This window comes from Ursus arctos, unplaced genomic scaffold, assembly GCF_023065955.2.
Source record: "Ursus arctos isolate Adak ecotype North America unplaced genomic scaffold, UrsArc2.0 scaffold_37, whole genome shotgun sequence".
Classification (NCBI taxonomy): domain Eukaryota; kingdom Metazoa; phylum Chordata; class Mammalia; order Carnivora; family Ursidae; genus Ursus; species Ursus arctos.
In genome coordinates, this window is record NW_026623053.1 from 25,678,371 (window position 1) to 25,699,300 (window position 20,930).

At 34.7% G+C, this 20,930-nt stretch overlaps 1 protein-coding gene across 2 annotated transcripts in view; it reads right to left on the reverse strand.

Annotated features, from left to right (window-relative positions):
* Positions 1-20,930, reverse strand: part of MDGA2 (MAM domain containing glycosylphosphatidylinositol anchor 2) — a 788,346-nt gene that overhangs the window by 356,610 nt on the left and 410,806 nt on the right. For both annotated transcript variants that reach the window (XR_008957193.1, XM_026513664.4), the window contains exon 3: positions 16,382-16,556. Coding sequence is in view for 1 of the 2 variants with exons in the window: in XM_026513664.4 (XP_026369449.1) it covers positions 16,382-16,556 (175 nt within the window). In the remaining variant the exon portion in view is untranslated. The remainder of the gene's footprint in view (positions 1-16,381; positions 16,557-20,930) is intronic.

Here is a 20,930-nt window from a genome sequence, read left to right on the forward strand (position 1 = left end):
CATTAGTAAAAAAGTACACAACGAATGTGGAATTTTTAGTGACAAGTACTAAGATGAGCCCTGAATTTAAAAGACTGACCTGGCAATGATATGCAGAATAAATTCCAGGAGAGTGCTATTACTGTAGGAGAGGCTGGCTGGGAGGCTTTTTGCAGGAACCAGGTGTGAGGTGACAAGAACGCGGAAGAACGGAGTGGATGGTGGGCTTACAAAATGGCATTCATCTCTAATTTAGCTCATTCTGAAAATCAGAAAGGATTTCTAAAGGCCTCTCTTTACATGTTCACTCCACATTTTGAATATAACTCTTCAGGGATGGATACCTGAAAATGTGTGAAAATGAACAAACCCCTCAGTTACTTTATTCACAGCCATCGGGTGTCCCAAATCTACGTCATAGTTGTTATCTCATGACACATGGATTTTTTTTTTTAAAGATTTTATTTATTTATTTGACAAAAGAGAGACAGCCAGTGAGAGAGGGAACACAAGCAGGGGGAGTGGGAGAGGAAGAAGCAGGCTCCCAGCAGAGGAGCCTGATGTGGGGCTCGATCCCAGGACTCTGGGATCACGCCCTGAGCCAAAGGCAGACGCTTAACGACTGTGCCACCCAGGAGCCCCGACACATGGATTTTTATATTCCAAGCCTGAAAACAGTCTCAAATGGCCATGAACAAAAAATTTTAAAAACAAAGACAACAGCAAAAAACACTGCACTGTTGTCGATTGGAGTTTAGATGTTTTCACTTCACTTTCAACCCAAGAACTAGAAAGTAGGCTACTTTTAGATACTTCAGTATTTGGTATTTGGTCATACAAATACAGTTTAGATGCTAAAAAATGTTAATTTTTTTCTCTTTCTATTAAAAGAACAGAGCTAGGATTTTGAAAATATAAAGTACCAAGACAAGGCCAGATGTCTTCTCTAATATCCTCGGCCAGACTGACAAGAACCATTTCCTTCAGTTGTCAAGGGGAAAAAATAATAAAATAAACTCTTGCCGAAAGTTGGAGGTAGAAATCATTATAATTTTGAAGAGCTTCTTATCTTGTGTAAATCTAATGGCTTTCTTTACTCTCTGTAAGAATCTATCCTTATAAAGCTAGTCAAAAACTGATATTTCAAATTATTTCATCTGACTCATGGTATAGACAGAACTGCAGAAACAAAGTTTACTAGGTCTTCTTGGGCCTGTTATAAATTTAAATTAGATAGTATAACATATTCTGAATACATTCAGAGGAAGTATTAGTCACATAATGGCCTGAAGTGTTAAATATATATGAGCAATAATTTACTATTCAAACTTTTTCTTTATCCTTTCAGTGAGACCCAGAATTTGCTAGATTTAAAAACATGTGAAATCAATCTAATTAAGTGTCCTCTTACATATTTTTCAGATCCAAATCATTTTGCTGACTCACTGTATTTGTACAAACTATATCAGTTCTCCTTTCTTTTTTCTTTTTTTTTTAATGAAATATGTATGCAATACAGAATTGACAGTAGCAGACTTTGCCTCAGGGAAAAAACTAGATTCAGACACTTCATGAACTGACTAGAAATCACAACACTGAACGCCAACTCCAATTTTCTGGCTGACTCAGCAGGAACATCTGTCTGCCATTAAACTTTGACTAAAGAATCTCACATAGCCTAATGGTTTGTTTCTTTAAGGGCCTTTTGCTTGGTTTAATCAATGGATTTGCCACTTTATCATGACATAAAAACTGTAAGTAATTTTTTATTTTTTTTAAAATATTTTATTTCTTTATTTAAGAGAGAGAGCGTGCAGAAGCAGGGGGAGGGGCATAAGGAGAGAGAGAAGGAGACTCCCCACTGAGCAGGGACCCTGATGTGAGGCTTGATTTCTGGACCCTGGGATCATGACCTGACCTGAAGTCAGATGCTTAACTGACTGAGCCACCCAGGTGCCCTGTAAGTAATTCTCAGATATGAGGGAGAACCTTTACTGAATTTGGATGCAAACTTTTTTTTGCCTAAACAGTCATCCGCTTTTGTGAAAAACATAGTTTTAAGTTAATAAGTTTGCTCAAGAATTGTTTTTATAAAACCAAAAACCTAGATAATAAGTGTACATTGATATAGTAGTTACGTCTGTTTTCTTGACATCTTTAATATATTTAGTGTGAGTACTTTCCAATTAATGTCATATTTTGTATCACTTTTGTTTTAGTATTTTTAATATGCATACCAATTTTACTCTCCAGTTTACTTCTTAACCAAGTTCTTTTTATGTCTATTTTTTTTAAATCTCCAACTAATTATAAACTTCTTTAGGGCAAAGGCCTTGTAATTTTGTTTTATTTCTCAGCATAGTTTCTAGTAGAATGTTTTGCAATTTTGAGTCCTCAATTAACATTGCAAACTGACAGACTCTAATTGGAAATGGCCTTCTGAGACCTCCAATCCAGAAGGCTAACAGAACATTTGGGATTTTCAGAATCAGGCTGGGTAAGCACAACAACCTAAAGGCGGTAGAACAGGTGCAGAGCACCTGAGAGAAAGCAGCCGGCATCTATTCTGAGTGTGCCTGTGGAATGAGGGAAGGATTCCAATAGGTCCTGCATGAAGCTCTCTTAGAAGGACACGTTCAAACAGTAGTGAAGAGATAATAACCAGCTTGATAAAGATAGCACCACAGTGATTGAAAAGCAACTCTTCCATTATGTGCTCTGAACAAGAATCCGTGACCAGGTGTGAAATAGGTGGTGTTTATGAGGCGCTAAGAAGAGCTAAGTCTTCTGCGGACCCAAGGACATGCTGTATAACCTGTTCCACTACATTGGAGGACTGTACATGAAACTCACTGTGAGAAGAGAATGAAAAATGAATTCAAGACGGGCCCTTTTCCAGAGATGAAAGAAAAAATTAGCTTGAGATTGATGTTGAAATTATTGTTTAAAAGATACTTTATGATTATACAGAAAACTCTATTGCAAACTAGGTAAGTCAGTCAAAATATGTGGTAACCAATATTTTAATACTCACTCCCTGCCAAGTAACTTCTGATAAAGGTTGTAAAAATACAAATAAGTCAGATGTGTTGCTTGCCCTTAAAGCTAAAATCCACCTGTTAGCATCCTAGAGTAATGTATCGTTATAACAAGTTAAACACCCTTTCTTTATTGATGTGCTGAGTTTCCCCAAAGGCAAACTCTGAAACAAATACTCAAGTACAAGCAGTGCCTTTGAAAGTGTTCCCACAAACACCAGTAGGTTATTGGAAAAGTGAGGGAAATAAACATAAAGAGCGCATTAAAATAAATAAAACCAAGGGCTAGACTCCACTGACTGAGCCACTCAGGACCCCCTAAACTGGCTTTCTTAAGTAAACAATAACTACTTCTTTATGCTCAGTTGTAGTAACTTTAGGCAAATAAAAATTGGATACTTTTTTTAAGGACAGAATTTGAGTGAGATATTATAAACACTGAGAATTCATCACAGAATGAAATTGGCATACTGGTGTTATATTCTTCCCCCGAGACACAGTCCTACCCCTGGCTTCACAAAAGAAGGGGAGAACAGAGAAACTAGAAAATGGATCAGCTTCAGAATGCATTAACATAGAGTTCCGAGGGGGAGAGGTCTCAGACCGGTAGTATCTCCTAGACTGGGGGTACGGATAATAAAAATAAAATCTGAGAAATCAGTAAGTTTCCTACGGTATCCATTTTGTGCATATATTCAATAAATGGATTTATTTTCTTTCACAAGTTTGATTTTGTTAAAGTGACTTACTTCTAAACCATTCAGACATACTGAAAAAAACAAACTGACCCATACATTTTTCAAGATGCTCTATAATTTCATGAATACATTGTAAAAATGGAGAATACATAGAAATAGTAAGAAAGAAGACAGCAATTAGGATAAGTATAACAAATACCCTTAAAACCTCAGTGGCTTAAAACAAAACAAAACAATTTCCTTTCACGAAAATTCCAATTCAATTGTTCCTACACTAATTGGTCTCCTGGGCAGCTGTCCTCTAAATGGTGACCCTGAAATTCAACCTTCTTCCATCATGTGGCTTCAAAAACCACAAGGATTCTCAGACACTTTACTGGAGCCTCCATATGCAAAGATACATAAATCAAGACAATGTGTGAAGAATTACATGAGATGTTTCAGGCACTCGACCTGAATGTGACATATATCACTTCTTATGCCACTGACCAAAATTAGTCTCATCAGTACAAATAGATGAACCAAGACTGACAGAGTTTATCTGTGTACTAAGGAAATAAACATTGGAAGAGTCTACTACAGCTCATGATTAATAGCCTGAAATTTAGGGATGTGTTTGTAGCACATTAAAGTGGTTTGATCTTGGTGTTGCCCCCAAGGAATATGTTTAGCAATGAATTAGATGAAATATAAAAAGTAATAATATTTTTAAGTAAAACAGAAAAATACCCCCAAAATGAAATGAATAAACAGGAAATGAAATTCTACAATAAATATATTTTAAAATCTTAAAATATTTATGCACAGATGAAAATAAAATGAAATTAAACAGGAATAAATATATGATTTTGCCTTTAGCTTTACAATATGATCAGTTGGACAAATATTATTAACAGAATGTCAATTTTCAAATATCTGTTTAAAAAAGATTTGACAAGATACAGTCAAGAGAGTAAAATATTGTTTTAAATCTTTTAAGAAACCAAAGCAAACACTTTTATTAGTAAGAATTCACATTTCTTGATTATAAGGATAACACTTCCGATGTAGACTGTATGGATGAGTTCCTACTACAGTAAAACTGTGAATCGGCTTTACTAAAGTTTTTGGAGAAATACTGACAAAATTTAGCATGTTAAGAGAGGAGCGTAGAAGATGAAATGCTTGGAAAATACCTCATATAAAGGGTAATAAATTAAGTGGAAATAATGACTCTGTTAAAAAAAAAAAAAAAAAAAAAGCTCAGTGCATCAGAATGCCTTAGTCTGAATATTCAAACTAGTCATAAGAAAGAAAGAGTAGACATATGTTTGCATACTAAAAGTTATAAGAAGGGGCGCCTGGGTGGCACAGCGGTTAAGCGTCTGCCTTCAGCTCAGGGCGTGATCCCGGCGATCTGGGATCGAGCCCCACATCAGGCTCCTCCGCTAGGAGCCTGCTTCTTCCTCTCCCACTCCCCCTGCTTGTGTTCCCTCTCTCGCTGGCTGTCTCTATCTCTGTCAAATAAATAAATAAAATCTTTAAAAAAAAAATAAAAGTTATAAGAAAGCCAACACAATTTTTTAAAAAATCTACAAACAGGTGTTGCAGAAAAAAATTGATGAAGTACTTTAAAAATAGCAAAATTCTTGTTAGTAAAAATACATTAACACGATCTAAGTATATGCGACTTTGGGCACAAGAAATAAGGTGTATTTAAAGGACCGTGTATATCTTTATCTGCCTGTTCATATCTAGGATTACAGTAAATCAAACCTTCTCAGCATGATATTGACATGGTCCTTGACTTGGTAGGAGTCTCTACATGCTCACCTCTTATTTTCAATGAAGGATATTTTTTACTAAGTACTTTTATTAGCGACTCTGATAATATTTGTGATGTGATTGGTCATGTGCTCCATGAGCAAATAACTCTGATAACCAAGTATTCCTCATCTGCAGCATATATAATATTGCAAAATTCTGTCTTGAAATTTATTAACAGGGGAATTATCATGACAGTAACCCGTTTTTAATAAGCATTGTAATTACCACATCAAACACTACTAAGACCTTCCAAACCCAAGGCTGATGTTTTGGGAGGAGGGGTGGTGAATAAGAAATCATGCTTAATGAGATTGACTTAAGGCATTAGTTTTCTTCCAGGGCTTGCCTTCCTACCAGAATTCCCATTTGTCATTCCAGCCCTTTTTCTAAATTTGTTACCCAGAAGCCATGTTGATGGGTCCAATAAAAATAAACCAAAACAACTCACTGTCAATAATTTTTAACTCTACAGTTTATAATTCTTCTTTCTCACACAGGTAAATTGTATTTGGGGAATAAATCAGGCACGTGTTATCCTAACTTCCCACTAATTTATCAGGCAAAAATGTAATAAATAAATCTAACAGACAAGGATTAAAAAAAAAAAAAATCACAGCTTGGTCTGAATGTAATGAAATGCAGCAATCTACCTAAGTGAAATTAAAGTGGGGAATATGTTTCAGAAATAAGAAGGCTTACAAAATGTTTAATGGATATTGAAAAAGATTTGTCTCATGTGTGAACAGTGTCTGCACACATGAAAACTTATTAAGCTAATGCCTCTGAATCTAATTTCTTTTTGAATTAAAAATCATCTTTAATCAAACCCTAACCTTTAAAGTTGTATGACCTCTATTACCCTGTGAGCAATATAGTCATGGCTAAGAATAAGTGAAAGAATTAGGGGAACACATTCTCAGAAAATTGTTTAAATGCCTTCAAGAATCTCAAGGTAACAAATAAATTTCAGTATGAAAACTTCAAACTTCTGTGAGCCTGCTTTCTATATATATATATATATATATATAGATAGATAGATAAATAAAATAATTTATATAATTTTTGGAGGAGGAGTGTAATAACATATATATAAATCATGCATATATATATTATATATACATGACTATATATAATATGGTGTATATATATTTATATATACATATAAAACTTCTATAAATATAAATTATTATGCTCTTCTCCAAAAATGGATCTTGGGGCGCTCAATGAGTGGTCATTGGTTCTTAGAGAGGACAAATGAAGCAGTGTTGGTATCAGGAGCATGCTGACTCTCATCAGTAATTCTGAAGTCCTAAAATTATCATTTCTTTAGAGCTTAGCATACATGGCAGAGAATCATTCATTTGGTTTGAAAACACTGGAAGTAAGATTTCAACACAATCTGGCAGCGCATCTCTCAAATTAAGCTCTCATTCCTCCTCTAATCCTCCCCATTTGAGTCAGTATTCCCCCCACCTTCCAAATACAGTTCACATCATCCTCTTCTGTGCCTTTATTCGAAATGCTCATTCACTACGGATTACGCCTGGCCTTTCCTTCTGCCTATTTAAACTCTGTGTCAAGACTCTTAAGAATCGGTATTTTCCCTATCTTGCTGGCTAACATGTTAGCCTGTCACCGTTTCATGGATGCTCGCCAAGGACATGAGACTTCTGGGTCAGAGACAAAGGACTTTATTACTCATGTCTCCAATGGATATAGGAGTCTCATGTTTTCATAGGTTCTCCTCCTCCCTCACTTTCCAGGGGGCGATCTGGGGCAGCCCAGATGAATGCTGCACATACAGTTTGTGACACAGCTAAGGAATCCTGAGCCTAGGAAACTTCGAGTCTTAAAATTTCCTGCTAGCAAATCCGCCCAATCTTTACTCCTGAGGAAGACATTACCTTTATTATCCTGGTCAGGAAACAAACTGCTGTCTGCCCTGGAGACAGACACCACCTCTAATATCAGAGGCTGTTTGCTACACAAGCATCCTTGAAAAGAGAGTTCAGAACAAAAACTGCCAAAAGACATGTAGAAATGTCATGAGGAATTTTCTCTGAAATCTCATCCTTCAAACTACAATGTAAACCCCACTTCTTTTATGGTGAGAGTCCACAGGACCCTCTCACTCCCAGTGATGTGAGAAACAAAGGCAGAATTTCCTTACTACCTACCGCCCATTGACCAGTCCTGGAAACAGGCAGAGTGACATTCCTCCAGGGACTCAACTGCCTCCATGTTAATACTTTGCTAAGGGCAAAGGGCAATCCTAGCCTGATGCCCCCACCCCCAACCAGCATCCTGTAAGTCTCCTTTAATGTATAAAAATTCCCTTGGAAACTTTATCTCTAAATCCCCCAAGCATATGGCCAACTGATAGACATCTGAAGGGTCTCATGACTAACGTTTTATTAGACGGTAATAAATGACCTTTTCCCAACAACAGCTAGCACCCTCAAGGTCCTGGAAACCTTGCTTCCAAAATTCCTTAGAGACTTAAGGATCCCTAACCCCCTCCCAACTTGAGGGTATATAATGGGCCACTCCTCATGACCCCAGTGCAGCTCTTTCTGCCCACGGGTCCTGTCCCCGTGCTTTAATAAACCACCATTTTGCACCAAAGATGTCTCAAGAATTCTTTCTTGCTCGTTGGCTCTGGACTCCACCCCACCTCACCTCACCGATATCCCACAACCTCATCACGAGCACTACATTTTCTGTGCCATTTGACACATCATTCATGTTTTGTAGTATAATTTATGTTATTTATCCTATTGCCTAACATTTGTATTCCATTTAAAAAAAAATATATATATATATATACGTATATATATATATATATATCATGTTGTCTCTTTAAGCAGTTTAAACTCAATGAAAGTACAAATTACGTGATAATTCCTTTGTAGCCTCACAGAATTTAAGGGAATTATATTTTGAATAGCCACTTAAATATTTGCTGAATGAATGAAGAGTCAAAACTTGTTAATTTTCATCCTAAACAACATGCAAATAAGTGATCGGAGAGATTAAGCTGAGTTTTATCCTATCAAGTTCTGGGGCGAAATTAGTTGGAATGTGGCCCCAGTGTCCCTTGTTATTGCCTTTTACTTGTAAGATATCTTTTCAGCCAATTTTATTTGGTGTCAAATTTCAAGGAATATCAATTCTTATGAAGAATTCAAGAAAAATGTGAATAAAAACCTAGTCTTAACTTTTAGAAGACAATAATCTTCTGATACAATTTGAATGAAATCAGTTTTGACTTGTAAGGGTCTAATAACAAAGACCTCCAAGGCAAAATCTTCAAATCTATATTTTATGAATTAAAAGAAGTTAACAAATTATACATACACATAGTTTAGAAAGGCAAATAATTATACGAAACACAACCTCAAGTATTTCTAATACCCAGAGGCAATCTTTTCTAATTCATCTCCTAACCAGTCTTGGTTCTGCCTTCATATTTCTAAATGTTTAACTGCTATTTAGACTTTTTTTTTCATTTTCATATTGTCTTACCGATATTTTCCTGTTCAAGAGAAGCCTTTACAAACTATATAACCCTTTTATACTAACCCTCTCCCATCTTCCTTATATCATATTTTTGGTTAAGTCAAGTGCTATTATTGATGACTATGCGAGTATTCTTCAAAGTTGAACCTTGTAATATATTTCAATTACATTTCATTTTATACTTTTTCTTTGCCTTCTGTTAATAATGTATTTTGTTTCCTCAATTGTGTACGTATCTATCTATCATCACTACCTTATTTAGCTTTTCGTGAAAAGCATAAAGTTCCTCTCTAAAGCCAGGCAACCCACCAGTTACATTTGCTTCATGAAACCATCCTTCACGGAGCCTCTTCCAGCTTCAGTCTGTCTTGGTTGCCCTTGAGACCCGATGCCCGGTTATCATCAGGGTATCTTGCTTCATTAGCACCCCGGGATTCCTTTCCATACTCTCCTACACACAACCTCCTTTTTATTGGTATTGTTATTATATCTCTTCCTCTCTTTTGATTTAATTTCCAGTTTTGGTGCAACATATATAAAAGCAGTATCCTGAGAAAGGGAACAAGGCAGAAAAAAAATGGAAATCTTATAGGTTTAAAAATGTCTTCTTCTAAAAAAGGATCTTCTTTGATATTTGAAAAAAAAGACAAAAAACAAAAACAAAACAGTGCCTGGCTGTGTTAAAAATTCTAGTTTGGAAATAATTTTCCTTCCAAATTTCAAAAACTTTAGTTGTTTTCTAGCTTCCTGATTTCTATTGAGAAGACCTGTGCCATATTAATTCCTAATTCATTATTACATGTGACCATTTTGGGAAAAAAACAAAAAGCTCTTTGGAGAGAAACTTTTAAGATCTTCATTTTTCTCCCAGTGTTCTGAATTGCATATTGATGTGTTTTGGTGTGGATCTTGTTTATTGCATTGTACTAGACACTTAGGAATTGAAAACACACGTCCAACTGTGATGGGAAATTTTCTTAATTCTTTAAAAAGTAATTTCTTCACCTCTATTTTCTCTATTTGGAATTTTTATATAAATGTTAGATCGGCTGGACAAATTCTTTCATTTTCTTCTCTTTTTTTTGTTCTATCCCTTCGGTTAAATTTTGTTTTACTCTAAGATTTCAAAGCTATCTTTCATACCTTCTGTTGATTTTTATGTTATCATTTTTAATATTCCAAGAGTTCAAGAGTGCTTTGATGTTTTCTGAAAAGTCCTTGTTTTTAGTTTTCTTGTTCTTGTTACATACATGAAATATTTTCTTTTTTTTCTGAGCATACTAATTAAAATAATCAATGAATTGTGTTTTATTTTGTATTTTGGCCCCCTGAATTATCCTTGTTTCCTGAATTCTTTATGCTATTTCTTTTTCTTGGTTTATTTCTTTTTTTATTAGAAGACGGTCTCAAATTTTGGGGTCTGTGGTATATTCCTGTTAAAGAATCAGTTATGAAAGAACATACTGGTAGTTCTGTTGATCAATACAAGGCTTTATTGTAAGTGTATTAGCTGGACAGTTATCACCAAGTCCCATACTCATCAGCATCCATAGCCTTTCCTCTGGAGTTCATCTGTTTTCCTAGACAGGAACGCTCCAAAATACTGCCAGGAAGGCATTTTCAGAACCAAATGTGAGAAGGGACCACGCTGAATATATAAACTTTGACTTAAAGACCCTGATTTAACTACAGTATGTTGCCTCTTGTTTTTGATGATTCCAGGTTTCTTAGCTCAAAGTGTCTCCAGTTCAACATCTCACATTTAAAAAAAAAAAAAAAAATTCTAGTCTTCTGTAGGGATTGACTGGGAAGCTGGCAGGGAAAGGAGGTGGTGAGGCAAAGAGTGGTATGAAATGTGGAAGGAGATCTGGGCATGTAACCCTTACATAGACTTTCAGTCATTTCTCCTGCTTTTAGACTAAATGACATTCTCAAGAAATAAGTGGTGTCTCCAATCACTGAGCTTTTTAAGGATTCTAGAGCATGGGGATGCCAGTTCTGTCCTTTAAACCGATGGCTTTGATTTAAGCTTTCTTTAGTACGTTAAGCAGTGGCCATTTCCTGATCTGATTTTTTTCCTTCAAAATTGTTTTTCCTTCATCTCCTCTCCCATTCTATCCTGTGTTTGTTATTGTTGTTGTTTTATTCCTTTACTAGTGTTTTAGCATGGATCCAGGGAGAAGACATGAAGAACGCGTATGTCTAAAGCAGTGGGTTTATTCTACATGTTTCTGTTAAATATACAACTAATAGTTTTCAGACTCTCAGAAGTCATATCCCAGCAAAGGAAGAATTGCAATCGATTAGCTTTTAATCAGAAATATCGTAGAAATGACTAGGTTAGATTTTAGGGGGAAAAAAGTATCAAAGCATTTAGCACAAATGGATTACAATTCCCCATATAAGATGCAAAAACTCTAGGACCACATGCCTTCCTTTGGCCTGACATCCTCTTGTCCTCAATCTTAGTCTAATCCTATTATTTCTTTTCTTCAAAAGCACAAAATATAGTATATTGTTCCTGAGAGGAAAGGGTGAATTGACAGGATTTCTCCTTGTATTATCTTGGGTTGATAGATTGGTTAAATCTAGCATTTGTAATGAAGATAGAAATAAACAGTTTCTGAACAACAACAACAAAAGTAAATCATCGTGTGGTCATGAAATCTGCCTAGTTATAAAATCGACTTTCATTAAGAAATTATAGCTCATAGAAACCTTGGAATGCTTTTATAATTCTTAAAAACAAAACAAAAAAACCCCACAAATGATAGGTCATACAACTTAAGGAACATAGTTATATTTTTTCAAACTAGTAACAGAGGAAAGAGCATTCTTGATTGGTATAGTAAACAATGATTAAAACAACATTTTCTAGTTGCTTTATAACACGTGTATGGTCCAATTTTTCTACTACATGAAATTTTAGAAAATTTTGTGGGAAGACATTGCTAATTCAGATTAAGGAATCTTCCCAAATTCATCAAAATGTTAACAGAGTGTCACACATATTTCAAAATACCTACCTAATAAAAACCACCTCATTCTATATTAGTAAGCATTGTAGTAAGTTCCTCTTGTGAAACTAAATTTCCTCATCAAAATAGTGATGGGCTATCACTAAATTTTATCTTAGGTAGGATTTAGCTCTAAAGTCTAGAAATTTATGATTACATTAATGAGAGATCTACATTTTCACTGTTATGAAAACTCTTCATAAAAATGGTGACCTTAAAATTAATACTTTGGGGGCACATTTTAGAGACACAGGGGACTCAAGGCTAAAGGCTAAATTCTAATATTATTTGTTAGAATTTCTGTTAAATTCAAGACATTGTTGGCCTCTGTTGTTGCAAATATAATCCTCATCTGCAGATTTTTCTGTATTTTGTATTCTATGCCCACCTTATGTGCCAAGTTCTATCAATATTGATGACAGTTCCACTCAGGGAACCAGTTATGAAAAGAAATAGAAATCTATAGTTTAGGGGATGATTCTAAAACCATAGCTCCAAACAGAAAAATTGGTGCTGTTATTTTAGTGTTTTCTAAAATAGTTAAAGCAAAAGTACCTGAAATAAAGTTGCTCGCTTGTTTATGGATTATAAAAATGAGTTATCTATTCTATCAAGGAGTCCAACATCAAATCAAAATCCAAGTACAGATGAATCTTAAGACTATAATCTAATTTTAGACAATAGAGTTGCCAAATTTAAATGCAGCATTTATATGCTAGTCATGTTCTTATTAACAATGACAGAACAAGTTTTAAGTTATAAAGATTCACATGTAGAGAACACATACTTGAGCCTAAAAAACTGTAGTCTCAATCAAGATTATGTTTGGAACCATGGATTCCTCAAACAGGACTACCTGTCTCTACTATGATGTGGTCTCATTGGTTGAAACATTTAACAATTTACTATCTGGAGGAATTCATTTATCCAAACGTTCCAGAATAGGCATAAGCACTTAAAACACATGTCTAGATCCCAATAAGAAAGTTCTTTCCTAAAAGTAAGGCATTATGTGGAAAATGTAGGTTAATGTCACATTTATTCATAGGGCCCATAATTTAATATATGTTATTTTCTCAATATAATTTTAGACAGCTTTCTAATAAATCTTGGGCACAAAGAAAAGTACTGGAAATAGTACTTCACTATGATATGTATCACAGTGACATTTCACTTAAACAACATAAAATAAGATGTCTGTCAAGTCCTGGTTGTAAGAGAAAAAATCCCAAAGAAAGTCAAAGAAGGAAACAAGTTAAGTGCCTTCAGTTCTGGCTGCTTGGAAGGTGACCCACGTCTTCAAAGACTAACAGGGCTTCGGAGCACTGGAGGGAGCAGTGCTCTCTCATTTCTACCAAGTGTGCAACGCAAACTAAAACAATGAGGCACGACTGAGTCTGGACAGCAAGAGACATGAACAGATAGAAAAGGGGGGTGTAATGCAGAATAGTCCTGAAATGGCTTCGTAGTAAGAGGAGGAGAAAAAAAAAAAAATTAAGTCCTTAAAAATGTCATTTCCCCCTTTGTATATGATTTTTAACCCAGTAATAAAATTATATATATGTATATAAATTATTATCAAACCTCTTGTGGTGGCAGCGAAAGTCACAATCTCTTATTCAAAACCTTTGGGGGATGTTTTTCAGAATATTTCAGATTTTCAAATGATAATACAATACATATACCATGTGTTGCATAACATACCCAGCAGGCTCTGTGGCAATTCTGTGTAATCAGACACATTACTCCCTGAGTAAAACATGATTATTCAAACAAAGTATGGTAAATAAAGAGCATAACGTCTTTTTTTTTTTTCCATTTGAGTAATTTTAAATCAGGAACTAGTTCACATCAGGTTTTGCTGAAAACATTTACCACCAAAGCCTAACAAAGCAAGTAGCAAATACACTCATTCAATTTTCAGAACTCTTTAGATTTTAGAATTGTGTTTAAGATATTGAAGTTGTGTTTTAAAACTTCACGACCAAGGAGCGCCTGAGTGACTCAGTCACTTAAGTGTCTGCCTCCGGCTCAGATCATGATCCTGGGGTTCTGGGATCAAGTCCCACAATCGGACACCGTGCTTAGTGGGGAGTCTACTTCCCCCTGTCCCTCTGACCCTCCCCACTGTTCCTGCTCTCTCTCTCAAATGAATAAAAAAATCTTTAAAATTTCATGAACAAATCTATAATAACAAAAAAGCACAGATATGTATTCTAGAAAATATTATAGAAGTATGTAATTCACTTAAATTTAATTTAATTAAAAATTAAATATGAACAGCCATACTGTTTTCCAGAGTGACTGTTTATACACATTTTTAATGAAATCTTGCCATTGCAATGGCATGAATGGAACTAGAGAGTATTTTGCTCCTGGAATAAGGGAGTCAGAGAAAGACCAATACCACATGCGGAATTTAAGAAACAAAACAAAGGGGCAAAGGGAAAAAGAAAGAGGCAAACAAAAAAATAGACTCATAACTATAGAGAACAAATTAATGGTTACCAGAAGGGAGGCAGGTGGGGGGATTAAGGAATGGACTTGTGATGAGCACCGGGTGTCGTTTGGAATTGTTGAATCACTATGTCGTACACCCGAAACTAATATGACTGTTAACTACCTGGAATTTAAATTAAAAACTTTAAAAAAAATTATATATGAATAAAACTAGTAAAAATGTTGCTGTTGTTGTTTTTTATGTATACATAACTGGAACTATTTGATCAGGAGAAGGGCCAGAGGCTACACTGTGGGGAGGCAGTGTGTGGATAAGGCCAACCTGCATGCCCTGAGAGTGGCACGTGGGATGCAGGTGCCTGAGTTATGCCAGGGGATGCCTAAGGGGCTAGAAGATGCTAGAAGAATGAGACAGGACTTCTCTCTCATCCTTTCCAGGAAGGGAACAAACATCCGAGTACAAGAACAAGTCACAAATGCTGCCCTGAAGAAGAGGAAACTTACCCAGAGCAGCCCCAGGCAGGCGGTCCCCAGTAGAAAGGAAGTTACTAACAATAAACTAGAGAGAACCAGAAGCCCCGCCGCGAGCAAGAGATAACCAGCCTTTCTGCTTCTATAAATAGGCTTCCCGCCTAAAGCAATCCCTCCACACCCAGTTTAAACCCACCTACCTGCAGTCTGCACAGCGCCTGTAACCTGACCCCCTGCACTCCTTTATAAAAACCATCTAACCCCCACCCTGGTGGGGGTAGAATTAGGAGCGGCGAGCTCCACGGGGTCCACCTGCATAAAATAAACCCGATTTCTCCTACTTCTCTGAGGTCACTTGGCGTCTCGCAGGTCTGATTTTTATTTTTCTGCAACATTTCCACCCACTTCCCAGTTACCTGAATAACTGAATGAGACTGTGAAACAAATTGCAACAAATTGCAATAAATAGATCCTGTAAGATTCCAGTTCCCTTCCTAACTATGCAACACTTGTCCCACGTTGCAAAACAAAGGAAAAAGATACAATGAAAGGTAGGTAGGAAAAAAGGAACTCCTCACTTGTTACTTACATCTGAATTACTTTGAGGAGAGAAAAAAAAAATTTTATTCTAACCTGAGCGAGTTAAAAAAAAAAAAAAAGCAAGTTATCATAAAAAGACAGCTGAATGATGGATTAAACCTGTGCAAAAGAGCGAACTGAATGTAGGCGCTTGATTTGTTTTGGTGGGTAAGAAGGTAAGGAGACCAAGAAAATTTTAAGTATACTTGCTAACAGCAAAAAGTGGAAAAATGAAACTAAGAACCTAAATAAATCAACAAGCACTTCCCAGGTGGCAGAGCATTGCCCAAGGTACTGATTACTTTCAACAGAGCTGGATCCCAAACAGACTCCACCTGAGATTTTGGTCGTTCCCAGGCTAATTCAAACAGTAGCGCGTGCGCAGTGTGCGAGTTCACGCAGAGGTCAAGTAAACAAAACAAGTAACGTCTGTATCGCATGTTTTCCTTATGAATCACAAAAATGCCTTTATATACTTCTATACAAAGATAGGAAGTATATACATTCAAACCCTGACGATCATTGGTGGGATTATCGTCATATTTGTCTTCTTGTTACTCTGGTTCTTAAATGTTCTATAATGAAAATATTATTTTCTTATAAAAAATATGAAAATTCCTAATGGAGACTCTTTCTTCAGTAAGTATAGTAAATGAGCTATAGTCATCTTACATACTTTCTATCCTCAACTGAACAGAATGCTATGTTTTGGAACAAATCATAGTTTTTCTCGATAGACAAAAAAATAGACTTCAAGCTGTAGGACAGAAAGCCATAGTAGACTTAATCATAGTTTTCTGGGAAAGTTACTTACAGTACACATCCACTCTGATTGACTTTATTGCTGGGGACCCCAAGCCATTCTCTGCTTTACAGTAATACCGGCCTCCTTGGTGTCGCTGAATATTTGTAATCCTCAAAGTCTCATTGAAGACACTTGAGTCTTGGAATCTGTCAGAGGCACTTCCAGCTGTTTTGGTCCACCTGATCTGAGCAAGCATCAACAAAGATTGTTACTTTAGGTTGGTTTTCTCAAAGAAAAATCAAATAGCCATTACTAATTTGAAGAGTTCATCTTTGGAGATGCTATATGCCATTCCTGGCAAATTATTGGAAAAAAAATTTAATACGCACAATCGGATTATAAAAATCTGAATGCAATGTCATTATTGTATCGTGTATGTAACTCTAATTCAATTGCATAATATTCATGAATAGCTTAATCGGTGTGGGGGGCAATATAAAAACAACATAAAGGGAATTAGAGTTAAATATATGTAATATGTTGGAAATATGGATTAGTTTCTCTTTTTGTTGAGAATTTAAAATTTTCTTTCATATTTTTCAAACCCTCCCAAGATACTTTTTATTTACTTAGTACTGGTAGACTCTTAATGTCTTTTCAGACATGTTTCGTTATTTTATTTTAAATTTCCTATTTGATTTGGATAATTTAAGCATGTTAGTCTTAATGGTTTATTGAGATTATGTGTAATTATATATACCTGGCTGTTACAAGTGGTTGTTTTTTTGTTTTGTTTTGTTTTTGTTTTGTTTTGTTTTATGGCTTTGCTCTAATAAGTCTACAAATAACTTGTCTGTTTTGATAATTAGAATTCACTTTATATCAATAATTATTTTCAAAAAATGTGCAAACTTTTCCAAAGAGAGCATTTCTATTTAACTGCCAAAACACTTTGAATATCTAAAACATTTCATTATAAACAATAACATTCTCTTCAACACAGCTGTGTACAACAGACGTAGTTTTGGCTACCAATAAAGACTGGCATTCAACTCCAATTTTGTGTATCTTAGTTTATAAAACCTGAACAGAAGCCACATAATGGTACTGTAAAGTGATACCAAGGAGGAAATAAAGAGGATTTGGTTTTACTTCTCTCCTTGTCCCACGGGATAGGATATTTATTTTGTTTGTTTTTATTTTTAGGTTGAGAAATGGTTGATAGAAATCCTTGGTCAAACATATAAGAAGAAACATGGAAAAATGCAACTAAAGATTGAGTCTTCAAAGCTGAAATCCTATAATGCTGCCATCATCTATGCTATTTTCATATAATGTTAATTAAAATTTATAATCTAATGACATTAAAAGTATTTTTTAAAAGTTCTCCAATCGTTAAAATATCAGTATGAATATAATCATGTCTGTCCTGAATTGTGAATGAAATGAAAATGTTACTTGGAAATTTATAAAACAGTAATTCACAAAAATAAATATCAAATATTCATTCAGCATCTTCTATGTGTATGGAATATATACAAAAGTAAATGGCAAGACTCCTGACTGCGAGCAATTTATAAGCTGGTTACTAATAAGCTCATTTAAAGATAATGTGTAACAAGGGCACTGATTTTTTGCTGTTGTATAGACAGATGATAATTCTATGATAATCATCATTTCTAGGATATAATCTGAGACAAATAAAACACAATTCCAATTAAGATACCAAGGTGTTTTTTTTTTAAAACTATCATAATATAATACAAAATTTTATAATACAAAGTTGATTTTGAATAATCTATATTTCAGATAATAAAATGGAAGTTCAAGATAAAAACAACTTTGGAAATGGCCTAGCTCTTTCAGATATTAAAAATGTTATTAAGGTATAGTGATTAAGTTGGGTTTTACTGGTATGGTGGTAGAAATCATTCAGGAATAGGGGATAGAGGAAGCAAGAGTGTGTGAGTGTGTGAGTGTGGGTGTGTGTGTGTGTGTGTAAGAAACACAGAGAGGAAGACAGAGGCAGAAACAGAGAAAAGAGAGAAAAATAGGGAGGAAAAAAACCCCACAATGCAAACCAGCAGTTATCAACCTTGTTGGTCTTAAAATGCCTTTATACTCTTAAAAATTATAAGGGACCCTAAATAACTTTTGTTTATTTAGATGGATTACATCCATTCATAATTATTGTATTAGAAATTAACACTGAGGCAATGTTAAACTGTGTATTATTAACTCATTTAAAATTATATTAATAAATTGGTGACACCTTAACATAAGGAACATTTTTAGTCGGAAAACTATTTTCCAAAACAAAAAAAAATAATTAAGTAAAAAACATGGAATTGTTTCATAGTTCTGCAATTTTTTAAATACCTGGTTTAGTGAAAAAGAGCTAACGAGATAATCATATGACCTTCTACATGCAATCTGCTGCAACGAGTTGCTTTGTTTCAAATACATGAAGGAAATCTGGCCTCACACTGATTTTTATTTGGATAAGGAAGAGTATTTCAATAGCCTTTTCACATAACTGTGAATAGTCTTCTTTGATAGTACGCTAAAACTCCGCAATGGCAATTTTCTGACTTTTGTTTGCAAAGTAAATTCTCAAACCATATCAGTGAACTTTCTGTATTCTGTAACGTTAAAATTCACTGGTTTATCTTGCGTATATGATTTTATAACATGATGCATTAGTCGTTTGAAAATATGAATTCACTGAGTTATGCAGATCTTCCAAATATTCACACATTTCATTACATAATACCAAAAAAAAAAAAAAGAGCAAATTTATGAATCTCACTGCCAATCTTTTCAGAAGAGTCTTTACGTGTTGGGAAGCTATCATGCTTATGTGGGGAAGATTTTCCAAAATTCTAATTTTAATAAAATTGAATCATATCATTAGTAACAAATATGGCTAAGGTGTTTTCTTTGGAAACACAGGTTCACTTCACTGATTTTTAAGAAAGTGTTTGCCAAATACCCAAGTCTGAATAACCATAGTTTGTATAACAGTCATCCTTTTACGTTCTATAAAAAAAAGTGGCAAGTTCAGTACAACACTCAATCACACAAGTCCTTTACCTGGAGACAAACTCTGCACTTTAGGAAGTAGCAGAAGTGCTATACAGGACTTCTTTATCTTGTTCCACGGAATATTAAAAATAGAGTACTCAAGTTTGAAGATGTTCAAATGTGATCTTTTGTACTGATTTATTGAAGATATTCTTAGTGACATTGCTTTTGTTTGTTTTTCACTGTGAGTGCATGTTACGAAGAAAGTAGGGAAAAACACAGACTGACCGTACGATTTGGTGCCACAGTGTTGTTTTGTGCTATGGTGCCACCTGTTTCATCCACCAGTGCTTTGCACCATCACTGCAAATGCAACAGTGGACAAAAATAACATTTTCTTCATAAGCTTCCTGTAAAGATCACAAGGTCCCCCTAGAGATCTAGCAGCCACACTTCAAGAAACACTGATTGTTAAGAATACAGAAACAGCCATATCTATGTCTGTATCTATCTCTAGCCATTTATTGTTTAATCAGTGGTGTTGGGGCCACCGACTGTATATCCATAATAATAATAATAATAATAATAATAATAATAGCTGACTCTCTAACCCACCCTTCACATCAAAATAAATTCTCTATGCAATAGAAACAATACTGATAATATCTTTGTATTGTTGAGGTTTCACAGTCAGAACTGGAAGGATAAATTCGCAGAAGCTTCCTTTCTGAAAGAAAACTTTGTCAAAAAAATGAAAACACGTTCACACTTTAACTTAGGAATTACCTGGTTAAAGTTTACTATCATTTGCTTAAGAATGCAGAAAAATGTATGTATAATAGTATAACACTGAAAACAATATAAATATCAAATAATAGGGAAGGGGTTATAAATTAACTGATTCTAAAATTAAATTGAATGTAGTCATTAAAAGAACTAAAATACGAAGTATATTATTAAATTTAAAAAGAGGAACAGAAGAAAATATTCTCGTCTGTATAAAAAGAGTATGTGTGTGTATATGTGTGTGCATATATACTATGCTTGTTAGAATTACACACAGAAACACACAGAATTTAACAGTGATTAACTATGAGTGGGATTGGAAAAAAAAGATAGTGAAAATGTATTCTTTTATAAATTTTTTATTTAAAATTCTTACTTATACAATTTATTTTACCATAAATACTGTGTTTATTACGTTTTAAAATAAGAAATATAATTCTGTAATGAAATATAGGAAATAAGAGAAACTAAAAAAGAATAGAAAAAAATGAAAATAATCACTTACGAAAATTTTTCCTTTTTCTCTCCTTTAAAAAACTTAATACTAAAAGGAAATATTATTGAGCCACACAGAAAGACATGTCCATGCATTGAGGGAGCTTACCAAGTTAAACACCTCACTGATGAGAAAAGAAACCTCCAGATATACTGTCATTAAAGTTGTGACTTCAAAGTCTACAAAGACAATGGTATAGGCCTCCAGGTAGAAGGAACAAGCTGTTATAATTTGTCGGAGCCTGCTCACTTCCTAACGCTGACTCTCTCCTTCTTCCATAGTAAGTGAACCCCAAATTATTCATCAGACATG